This window comes from Leptonychotes weddellii, chromosome 11 (assembly GCF_054177405.1).
Source record: "Leptonychotes weddellii isolate Sample4059 chromosome 11, ASM5417740v2, whole genome shotgun sequence".
Taxonomy (NCBI): domain Eukaryota; kingdom Metazoa; phylum Chordata; class Mammalia; order Carnivora; family Phocidae; genus Leptonychotes; species Leptonychotes weddellii.
Window position 1 is genome coordinate 60,075,791 of NC_138379.1, and position 12,392 is coordinate 60,088,182.

Genomic DNA, 12,392 nt, shown 5'->3' on the forward strand with positions numbered 1-12,392 from the left:
GCTTAGTGGTCACATATTCTTTCAGTTTCTGTCGGTCTTGGAAGCTCTGCATCTCTCCATCCATTCTAAATGACAGCTTTGCTGGATAAAGTATTCTTGGCTGCATGTTCTTCTCGTTTAGTACCCTGCATATGTCTTGCTAGCCCTTTCTGCCTTGCCAGGTCTCTGTGGATAAGTCTGACATTATTCTGATGTTCCTGCCTCTGTATGTAAGGAATCTCTTCCCCCTAACTGCCCTTAAGATGGTTTCCTTGGTTCTAAAATATGCGAGTTTTACTATGACATGCTGGGGCATTGGTCTGTTCTCCTTGATCTTGGGAGGGGTCCTCTCTGCCTCTAGGTCACGAATGTTTGTTTCATTCCCCAGATTAGGGAAGTTCTCAGCTACGATTTGCTCAAATACATCTTCTAGTCCTCTCTCTCTCCACCCCCTCAGGGATTCCAATAATTCTGACATTGGGACATTTCATGGTGTCACTATTTGTCTAATTCTGTTGGATTTTGACCTGTTTCTCCCAAGCCTCCTCTTTTTCTTTCTTTTCTATCAAATGGTATTTTAGATCACTAATTCATTCTTCTGCTTTGTTTACCCTAGCTGTTGGTGTATCTAGATTATATTGGATCTCATTGATAGCATTTTTAAGTTCTGCCAGTTCAGCTTTCATTTCTGCTCTTAGAGACTCTATGTTGCCATTAATCAATTTCTCCATTCTAGCTATCCTCTTCATAACTTTTACTCTGAAGTCCATTTCTAACATCTAGGTTATATCTGTATCCATTTGTAAATCGGTGGCAGAAGTCACAGTCTCTGAGTCTTTCCTATTTTGGGGGCTCCTCCTCTTAGTCATTATGTTGAGGGGTGGTTGAGGGAATGTACAGAGTCCAAATTATTGACCACAACCCAAGCAAGATGCACCTGTTTTATAGGGACCTTAGAGTTGTCAGTATCTTGTTCCCCATCCTGTCTTCTGGGGGAGGGGCCTGCCATGCTGTTACTCAGGCAAACCTGTTTGGACAGAATTGCCCTGCCCCCTGTGGGGGGGGGTGATGGGTTCAATGAAAACCGGTTTTGGGGGGCTTTTGTTCTCTGGCGGCTTTCCCTGGTGGTTTTCCACATCTCTTTCGAGAGTCAGAGCAGAAGAAATTGTTTCCAACCCTCTGCCTCAGATCAGAGAGATCGAAGTCTGTTCTTCCGTGGGCTCTCCAGGCCACACTATCTCCATTTCTATCTGTGCTGCTATAAACTGCAGCGTCCTGGGTTCTGCGTCCCTCTGCAGTGCTCCCAGTCCTCGCCTCCAGGTCGGGGCATGCCTCTGCCCTTTGTGCTTCTAAAACCACCAGCCACCCCCAGTTTCCATGCACAGCCCCACTGCTCCAGGTTTCAGTCTTGGGGGCTGCCCTAAAGTCCTTTCCCTGCTGCTACCAATCTGCGAGTCTGTGCCCTGTCCCCAGCTCAGGAGGCTTTTGCTCACTGGCGGTGCAGGGTCACCACAGCTCCCTCTTGCTTCCATTTATCTTCGGGTATCTGCCTGTGGAATCAAGGCTCCCAGCTTCATACCTTGAAACCCACCACCTGTGATATTCTGTTTGTAGAGATCCAGATATATCTTCTTACATCTCAGGTTGATTTCATGGGTGTTCAGAGTGGTCTGGTAGATATCCTGCTCAATTCTGGGGACTGGTTGGAATAGTGTACCCAACTCCTACACCATCTTTTCCCCTTGGAAGAAATAAGTATTTCATCATCTTGGAAATACTTTCTGACTTAGTCATTTTGATCGAAATTCTTTGGTACAAAGTCTGTCTTATATTCCCTAGAAGTATATTTTCCTTCTGTCACTACCTCTACTTCTTGGGGAAAACTATTTCTTTGTGTATTAGTCTTTTCCTTGTAGATTATGGATCCATTGTTAGCTAGGAAGACCACAGAGCTGAAGTGCCAGACTCATCACAAGTCATGGTATCCACATGACATCAGTAGTGATATTAAATTCGATCATTTAGTTAAGGTACTGTTTGCCAGGTTCCTTCCTGTAAAGTTACTAATACTCTCCTTTCCTACTTTGTTCTTTATAATTAAGTCACCAAATCCAGAGCAGACTTTCATAGACTTTCCAATCATTAGAATTATAATGCTTTAGTGAATATCTATTACATTTCCTTGTGTTGTTTGGTGCTTATTAAAAGTAGTTGAAAAGGAATTGAGAGTTGCTTCACAGGACAGGTACTAACTTGTGTGCTAAAATAGCATACTAGTTTGTGGAAATGCTCTTTATTTTACACTCTAGTTAACCCTAAATATTATCAACATTTTTTATTTTTTAAATTTAATACCTAAACATTTTATTTTCCAAACTAACAGGGGAATATGGAAATGCCATAAGTGCCTAATAATGATTTTTCCCTTAGCATGTGTGGTATGGATTTACACGGGATACTTCATTTATGAATTTGTTCATCATATTTGCCTGTTTCTTTCTAATAGGTAATTAGTATTTATCTATTGATTTGCATTATATTATTTTCTACCTACTGTTATTTGCCCACTACTTTGGTAAAGTTTTTGCTTTGTTCATGAAGGCTTGTATTTTACAAAACATACAGAAAATTGCAAATTTTAGAAGTGTCCATAAAAATGATTCCTGAGAAGGAAGGAATTTTGGCAAAAGGGTTATAGATTTATAGTCCCATGTTCAAGACTAACTTTACTGAGGAGAAATAAATACCAGGCTGCATTCCATTGACATGAGAAATATGCAATAGTTGCTCATGTTCTCCTTATCACAGGTTCAAATGTGGGATCCCTTATAGACAGAATTTACAGGAAGCAGTACAACATGCTAAATGAACATTTTCCTCTTTATATGCGTCCCTGCGAATTAACTATTCATTTTCTATGCTAGTTCTGAAAAAGTTTTCTTGAAACATTGCCATGATACTGAAAGTTGGCCCTTGTTGTAGTTTATGAGGAAAAACAAGGGTCTGAGTGTTTCAGATACTGTACTTTGAGCAGAGGATGATATTAACAAGCTCTTGTTTGAGCCAAGATGTGATGAGTGACTAGAGTTTAGAGAAATTATAATGTCTGTCAGATACTTGCATCTAGCCAACTAGGTCAGACTTGAAGAGAAGACTAAGCACCTCTCCTTTGACTTATTAAACTGAGACATATACCACTGCATTTCTTCTACCCCAGCCTGGTTCAAATCTGCAAGTAAAACACATTGCTCAGAATGCAGAGGAGCCTTGGAAACACTGTGCTAAGTGAGAGAAACCAAATACAAAAAAACCCCACACATTATGTGACCAATTTGAATGAAGTGTACATAATAGACAAAAATCCATAAAGACTCAAGGTAGTGTTAGGGTTGAGGAGGGAAGGGAAGGTGATCAGGGAGTAAATATTAATGGGTTTTTGTTTTTTTGGGGGGGTGATGGAAATGTCCTGGGATTAAATAGTTATGACAGTTGCACAACTCTTTGGATATGACCAAAAAACCACTGAATTATGTACTTTAAAGGAATGACTTTAATGGTATGCAAATTTTATCTCACTAAACTGTTATTAAAAAAGAGGAAAAGGCATTGATTATATTCCAGAAAATGCTCCAAAATAAACAATTTTTATTAAAAGAAAACTTAATAAACAAATTTATAATTCAACGTGGTTATACCATTTTATAAACATACAATAGTTCTGTTGTCTTAAGTCACAGTGTTCTCAAAGACCACTATTATCCTGTGGCCTCACATGAAAAGGTTTCAGGACAGGAATTCCCTCAGACAAGGGAATTCGTCAAATAAATGCTCATGAAACTTGATTTTTCAGGGGGCACCTAAGCAAGGGAAAGAGAAGGAGAGAGGAGGGAAACTATATATGAGGGAACCTTTGTAAACATCATAGAAGCTCACAGTTCCATTGTTATAATCCAGAAACACTCCAATCTGACCCAGAGGCCTTTTCACATACTGAATTAGGGGTGGGCAGTTGGTGGAGAGACCATAACGATTGTTTATCTTCAAAGAAAACAGAAGAAATGCTTCCACAGGATGAATAATGCCATCATTATCACTGGTCAAGGAATCTTTACAGACTCCCAGAATCCAATTTGGGGAGCATGTGACATCCACCTCCCAGTAATGCTGACCAGAGGTAAAGACCTGAGGTCTCAGAGCTGCAAAGTTCTTGGCACCCTGGGACTCTCTGGATATGGCTTGATGGGTGACTCCAAGCGTCACACTTCCAGCATCCTTAGAAAGGCACCTGTAGCTACCAGTGGCTTCCTGACTCAGAACATTATCTACTGTAGAGAGAGGCAAAAAGGAGGTCAGCAAATGGGATTTCCATGTCCTGAGGGACATGGCTCTCTACCCACCCACTACCTTCTTCATTTCCCCTCAGAGGCAATGAAAAACAGAGTACAGAGAGTTCAGATTGGCTTATCTATGAAGACCAAGAGTTGTCGCTGCCTCTATACACACAGAAACCCTTCAATCATACAGAAAAAGGAAAAACATCCAGCATATCGTGAACTGGGAAGCAGTCATTTAATGTCAATATGGATAAGTTATTTCAGGACACACCTATTTTTTTTTCTTTACTTTAGAAAACTTTTCTTGTGTTGTTTGTCTTTATTACTATTTAATAAATAGATAGCACTTAGCTATTATGTGGGTGTTTACTGGGATATAACTAGTACTTGTTACATTTTTCAAATGTCAAAAATTTGATAGAAATCCACATATGCATAGTTTAGAAACTTCTGAAAAGAATGTTCTGGTTTTACATTATCTATTCAGACCCCAAATTCAGTCAAATCCCAATTTCAGCCGTCTGCTGTCTACACAGGCTCTCTATTGTGGGCCTGCTATGGTTGAGCCCTGCTCATATACACATCCCTCACCTTTCAGGGTTTTGAGATTGATCTAATAACATTACAATTATCCTGCCAATGACAATTTTGGTCTTTCTCTGTCAAAACCTTCTGAGTTTATAAGTAATAAATATTCTTCATACAATGCATGATAAATGCACTCGAATATAGAACAAATTAAAAACTACCACTGCCATATTTAAACTTTTAGGAGTGGAGTAAACTGAATAAACATACAATATTTTTTGCTATTCTGAGAACTAAATAGTCTCGCTTTTCCTAACCACGTGACCAGCCTGATGCTTGTCTTCTCTTTCTCTGTTTGTGTGTCAGATGTAACTAAAAATATGTATCTTGCTTTGCATTTGCAGTAAAGTGTAAGTTGGAAAATTTAGTCTTGATCATTGTAATATGACTATTCAAAGAGAAAAGGGATAATAACTTTGGAAAGTCATATACTACCTTCATGTCAAAAAATAAATAAAATTAAAAAGGAAGAAGGCTCATTCCCAAGAACCACTAAAGAGATCGAGGACTGATTGCCAAAGGGCTGGCTCTTACCTCTGAAGTTTTTCAGTATATCTAGGATTCCCGTGATGTTCTGTGAAGTGAACTCTGGGTTCACCGGCTGAGGCTTGTGCATCTGCGCCAATTCAGTCCTGTAAAGAATGATGTCAGTTATACTTCTGGGCCAAAGGTCAATCACACAACTGTTATAAAAGTAGCAGTTTTTAATCAAAGAGTTTTCATCAGAATTTTCCCACTTTGGTTAATTGGGTATATGTTATAGTCTATGTTGCCTTACCTTTTTTCTAAATTTAAGTTATATCAAATTCTAACTTCCCCATTCTTCTCAGATATTATTCCATTTCTAAAATTACTGAGGATCAATCTCTCCCTCTGCTCCACCTCAGGTAAAGCAAAGATCCTAGGGGTCTTACAGAGAACAGAAAGTTCAGGCAAAGCCTTTAGGATTTCAGTCTGCAAGTAGTCACTAATGATAGATTCAGTCTCTACAAGGGGAAAGCCCACTGAACCAGAAAGCTTTGCTCTTTTCTATCCAGCAAAAGAATCTAATTCTAGCCTAGCAGTCCTGGTCCTGAGGGTCTGACCCCCCCCACGGGCATCAGGAAGCCATTCCCTCTGAGGCCTTGCCTACAACAGGATGTGCTATTCTTACTGCTGGGAACAAAATATACCCCCCTTCCCATTCTTAGGAAATCTCCCTCTTTCCCATCTTTTCACATCCAAGGCTCTAGAGTAGGGACCTCTTCTGTGACACCTTAGAAAAATTTCTTTAGTAAGGTTTATTGTGGTGAGGCTGGAGAGGTTGGGTGGAGAGTGGGTGGAAGGTCACATGGTTTTTAAGTATATTTGAATTCAGCCACATAAGAAGAAACCTCCTGAGACCAAGGAGCAGAAAGACTTCAGGCTTCTTTTAAAACAAATAGAAAGTAGGGGCGCCTGGGTGCCACAGTTGGTTAAGTGTTCTAATCTTGATTTTGGCTCAGGTCACGATCTCAAGGTCCTGGGATCCAGCCCCATGTCAGACTTGTGCTCAGCAGGGAGTCTGCTTAAGATTCTCTCTCTCGGGGCGCCTGGGTGGCTCAGTTGGTTAAGCGGCTGCCTTCGGCTCAGGTCATGATCCTGGAGTCCTGGGATCGAGTCCCACATCGGGCTCCCTGCTCGGCGGGGAGTCTGCCTCTCTCTCTGACCCTCCCCCTCTCATGCTCTCTATCTCATTCTCTCTCTCAAATAAATAAATAAAATCTTAAAAAAAAAATTCTCTCTCTCTCCCTCTGCCCCTCTCCCCCACTCTCTCTAAAATAATTAAGTAAATATTATTAAAAAAAATAGAAAGTAGCCACAGAGGATGACGTTAAGAGCTCAAAACATGTACATCCACTTTATCCCCAAGAACAAGAGACTTCCTTGGTAATCAGAAATCATTGGTTCAAACTCACCTTTGCAATACATTTCCCAAGTCCTGCAAGGAAAAAAAGTAATGTTAATCATGAGAGTTTTGTTCTTTTGCATCTTCTCTAGTATTCTTATTTGTTTAAATAATGTATTTTTTCTCTTATTCCCCTCTAAGGAACAATCAGAAACTACCTTCATAATAGAACCTACACTAAAGCATGATAGGCTTCTTTGGGGTGTATTAAGGAAGGAAGGAAGTCAGGAAGGGGCTGTGTAGTGATGCATTATGATTTAGGTTTCCACTGTCACTCAGCACCCAGTCTCATTCCCAAGAAGAGATCTGACCATTTACAATAACAATTAAAGCAAAACAGTGAACTTAGATATAAAAAAATTATGGAGTGCATTGAAATTGATTATCAAATTCTACAATTCTTGCCTAAGCAAAGGGCAAAACCTTAGTATCTTCAGCAAGTTACTTCTGGGGTAGGGGGTAGGAGGTGGTGGTGTTTGGAGACAGAGAGTGACAATGGATTAAGGCAACATAAATTGAGAATTACCTCAACAAAGTTAATCTTTCTCTGGTTACAGGTTTTTCTGATTTTGGATAATTTATCTGTGTGGTTAGTACTCCTGATTACACAGTGATAATTTTGTCCTAGGTGAGCTACTAAGAGGGCAGAAATCTCCCAAGAATTACCAGGATATGAGGAAATAAATAGTTGGACGGACATAATGATGGGAATCAATGAGCAGTATCACTTAGCTGAGAGTAATGGTATATGTGGGTAACATTTCCATGTCAAGGCAACATTGCCCAAAAAAGGATTCTTGCCTGTGAGGATGGACCCTCCCTTCTCACCTGGAGTAGCTCCACGTCAGGCTTACGGCACACCTCAGTCAGCTCTCTATACATTTCTTTCAGGCTTTCCTTCTGTTGGGTCATTCTGAGTTCACTTTCCTTGAGTTGTTGGACAATCTCCTTTTCTTCTTTCTCCAGTGTCTCCAGATGGAGTTGCTCCTCTTCATGGAGAAATAGATGCATCTTCTGATACTGCGCTTTGATCATCACCTTCCTTAAGGCCACATAGTCCTGAAGAGATAGTAGATGCAAAGGGTTACATATCCTCCCTCTCAACAGAGAGTTCTATTTCCTTAGTGTCATCAAGAAAGTACTTGACAAACTTTGTGCCCTACATCTCCATGTGTTTTGGATATTTGCTGGTCCTTTCTGTTCACCCTTTCTCTAGGTTCTTAAGACTCCTTCCTTGTTTGAATCAAGCCCTCTAAGGGTCCCAGGCTCTCTAGCTGTGATACTCCATGAATTATTTCCTTTCTTACTGGAAGCTCTTTTTTCTCTTGTTCTTTTGCCCGATTTTCCTAAATATTTAAAAATATTTATGTATACATCATATTTTATAGATTTTTAAATTAAATTCTCTAGTTTTCCTCCAGGAGCTACACTATTGTTCTCCTCTCTTTCACCTCAAATTTATTGCGATGTTTTCTTAAACTCAGTGTCTGAGAAGGTTCATCCAAACCTTCAAGGTTGTACTAGGAATACCTTTCATGCCTTAGTTATCCCATATACTAGCATTTTTGCACTAGCTTTTGTTGGCCTGTATATTTGTGATTACTGATATATCATTTGAAACAACTACTTTTTCTAGGAAAAAAAATTATCCTTTAGGTGGTAACTTAAACTTAGCTACAAGTCTCAACCAGCATTATGTCAATCTGCATAAAAACAGAACATTTTCATTCTTACCTCAAATGACTGGATTTTGCTAGCTTCTTAATTCAGATTGTTTTGCATTTCTTTTTTTTTTTTTTAAGATTTTATTTATTTGACAGACAGCGACACAGCGAGAGAGGGAACACAAGCAGGGGAAGTGGGAGAGGGAGAAGCAGGCTCTCCGCCGAGCAAGGAGCCTGATGCGGGGCTCGATCCCAGGACCGTGGGATCATGACCTGAAGCCGAAGGCAGACGCTTAACGACTGAGCCACCCAGGCACCCTGTTTTGCATTTCTTGAGTCATGTTCCATAAAGAGCCCATTCTCTTCAGAAGTTTCTCCTGCAAAATAACCATGAGCTTTAGCAAGACAGAAGATGATATTATAGATTTTATCCCCTTATCTATAGGAAAAGTCAGTGGCTGAGAAAACTGCAATCTTGAGTTAGCATGGAGAGATCAGATTTCTCCCCATGAATCTAATTTGATTCTAATATTTGGGATGTCAGAGGTGACAAACATAATAGAGATTTGAGGGTACTCTGTAGATAATATAATCCATTTCCTTAGAAATTGGCACTCAGATTTTTATATAATTTGACTGTGAAGACATCAAGCTTGCATCAGAAGCCAGGGATCCCAGTACTAGCCACCTGCCCCACAATGGGATCAACTGCACATATTTGGACAATGTTTCTAAGGACATTTCCCTTCTTAGAGGCTCAACATAGCTATGATTATAGTGTCAATATTGGTCAGCAGCATTGAAAGGATGCATGTACATCTTGGTATTTCTATTGAAAAATCACCACCTCTGCTATCTCCACTCAAGTCAACTTCCTTATCATTTTCCTCATCTTGCTCTCCGATTAGAAGACTGTAAGATTCCAAATGGCTTTAGAGGCATCACTTACCCTGTATTCCTCAGCAGCCCACTGTACCAGACTGTGGCTATGAGCCATGTGCTCTGCTGATTCAGAGCAGGGCGTGCAGAGCAGGTTCTTGTTAACCTCACAGAAAAGCCCCTTCGCTTCTTTGTGCAGCACACAGATCTGCTCCTCGGAGCTGCTGACACGGTAAGTTTGTGCCTGTCTGGCAAGGGAAGCCAGCTTCTTGAGTGCAATATTTGTTTTGAAGTCTGACTTCTCTGAAACTCCCCTGCATTCAGGGCAGCACATTGGGGTTTGGGCGTAGGCAGGGACTGCAAAAGCTGTGCCCACAGTCAGTGGTGACAGGGTCTAAGTAGTGGTTCATACAGATGGAGCAGATGAGTTCATTCTGAAAGGCTTGCAAGGTGTCCAGATCCATGTTTCTATAAACTTTTAAAAAAGACAAAAGAGAAAGAAAAGTCACTTTTCTGTGCCGATAAGGAAAAAAAAAAGAGCTTTTAGACAAAAGCTTGTCTGCTTGAACTCTATCTAATTTACCTATTAATTTAGTCCCAGTACAAACGTAGGCATGGTAAGTATAAACAGGTTGGGTTTATGCTATGAAACAAATAAGAAAATGGGACAAGAGCGTTCTCACCATCGTTTTTGTTTCAAATAGACAGTGTTCTCAATCAGAATTAAACTACGTGGACAAGCTTAAAGATTGGGGCAGGGAGTAAAAGTTAGGATGATTCCATAGTAACATTTCTTAGCTGATTGGTCCAGAAGCACATATAGAATCTCAATCTCTCCCATTCTCTCTTTCTCTCTGTCTCTCTCTCCATGACTCCACAACTGTAACACACACACACACACTTCACCGCTATGCTAACAGCCTCCATGCATCCTGTCTCCAAACTGACAGGTGTATTTTTCTAAAGACAAATAAAATTGATTAGGTTTAATTTAAGCTTGTTATTTAATCAGTGTTGACTTCAACTTTGACTCCTGAAACTACAATTAGTTGAATTTATGTTTCTAACTTTAATAACAAAACTCTACCTTTCAGGAAATAAAGTATAAAAATTATCTTTTGTTTCTAGTTCAGAAAATAATTTTTCCCAGAGTCAGTTGAGATCATCGGAACATCTTCACATCTTGAACTGGAGAATGTTCAAGCTACAGTGCTAATCAGCAATAATTAATCATTTTTTTTTTTTAACAAACAAAAAAGAGAATAAGCACTGGGATTTCCTTTCTGCACTAGAAAATACGGAGCTATAGTTAAAGGAAGCATGATCGATTTCATCTTTATTTTTGGTATTTCCCCCTGGTGACTAATACCACTTCTTGGGAGTCCTTACCAGTTGGTTGGATCTATATTGGACACTTTTCAAATCTAGTCTGCAAACTGAGGGTTTTAGAGGGACAGCAAATAGGACTTTTACAACAAAGTTTTTCTAATTAATTCAGCACACTAAACTTTTAGGTTGTTGGGTATAAAGACTATTACATATGTAGCATACACTATGTTGAATATTTCAGGTGCTTTATGGGTTCCATAATTGCATAAAAACTGCAGAAATCTCAGGGCGCCTGGGTGGCTTAGTCGGTTAAGCCTCCGACTCCTGATTTTGGCTCAGGTCATGATCTCAGGGTTGTGGGATCAAGCTCTGCAGTTAGGCTCCAAGCTCAGCATGGGGCCTGCTTGTTCCTTTCTCTCTGCTTCTCCCCCTGCTCCCTCTCTCTTTCTCTTTCAAATAAATAAATAAATAAAATCTTTAAAAAAAAACCTGCCAAAATCTCTAGGACCTAAAAATATTTAGTAACACATAAGGTAATAGAATAAAAAAATAATCAACTTAATATAACAAATATTAGTATATTAAAAATGCTCTAGTTACAGATATTTTAAATATTGATGCATTTTAAATAACTAAGAAAGCTATTTGTTTGCTTGGACAAGACCCAAGCAGGACAACAGCTAAATTGTATAAGAAAAAGTAGGCATGAAGATATTTACTGTAAATTCCATACTCACAAAGTCTACTGAGTAACCTCACCTGCGAAAGCTCTTGAAGGTCTGGAAGGGCTGTTGCTAGCAGGGTCAGCAGGGACTCTTCACTCTCCAAAGCCTGGCAGCTAAAAATTCAGCCAATCTACCCCAGAGAAGAAGTCCTCTCTGGACAAATGTGCTTTTTATATGATTAAGCTCACTTAAGGTCACACCTACTTCTTGAGATTGGCCGTTGTCTTCAAAAAGAAGTGGAAATGGCTGATTAGGTTATAGAAGGGTTTAAAAATGGCTACTTAAGAGTTTATAGCATATAGAGAAAAACATTTGAGGGCTAATGCTCTAATAATCTGGATTTGTTTTGGGGTATGATGGAAGAAGTTGACCTCACACAAGTTGCTCAAAAAGACATTTTAACTGAAGCAATTACTTCATTAAATGACTTTTTATTTTACAAGCTTTGACTTCACAATTTTTAAAATTTGTTTTCTTACTCTACTTTTTATTTTATTTATTTTTTTAAAAATTTTATTTACTTATTTGAGAGAGTGAAAGAGACAGCAAGAGAGAGCTTGAATGAGAGGGTGGGGAGAGAGAGAAGAAGGCTCCACACTGAGTAGGGAGCCTGACGCAGGACTCAATCCGAGGACCCCGACGCAGGACTCAATCCGAGGACCCCGGGATCATGACCTGAGCCAAAGGCAGACACTTAACCGACTGAGCCACCCAGGCACCCTGTTACTCTACCTTTTAAATTGCTAATTAAGCTCTAGCTATTGTTTATCTGATTATGTCAAAACAATAAAACATTAAATGGAAAAACCAACAAATCTGCACTGGGCAAATTTCTCATAAAAAATAAAAAGTGTGGGGCGCCTGGGTGGCTCAGTCAGTTAAGTGTCTTACTCTTAATTTCAGCTCAAGTCATGATCTCAGGGTCATGGGATCAGGCCCCTCAGGGCTCCACACTCATCACCGAGTC

At 39.7% G+C, this 12,392-nt stretch overlaps 1 protein-coding gene across 1 annotated transcript; it reads right to left on the reverse strand.

Annotated features, from left to right (window-relative positions):
• Positions 1 to 3,698: 3,698 nt before the first annotated feature.
• LOC102745709 (tripartite motif-containing protein 64C) lies at positions 3,699 to 9,835 on the reverse strand. The gene is given in 7 exon segments (XM_006727377.3): positions 3,699 to 4,304; positions 5,436 to 5,533; positions 6,839 to 6,861; positions 7,657 to 7,927; positions 8,808 to 8,869; positions 9,442 to 9,718; positions 9,720 to 9,835. Coding segments are annotated over 7 exon segments (1,326 nt in total). The 3' UTR covers positions 3,699 to 3,825.
• Between the last annotated feature and the right edge of the window lie 2,557 nt (positions 9,836 to 12,392).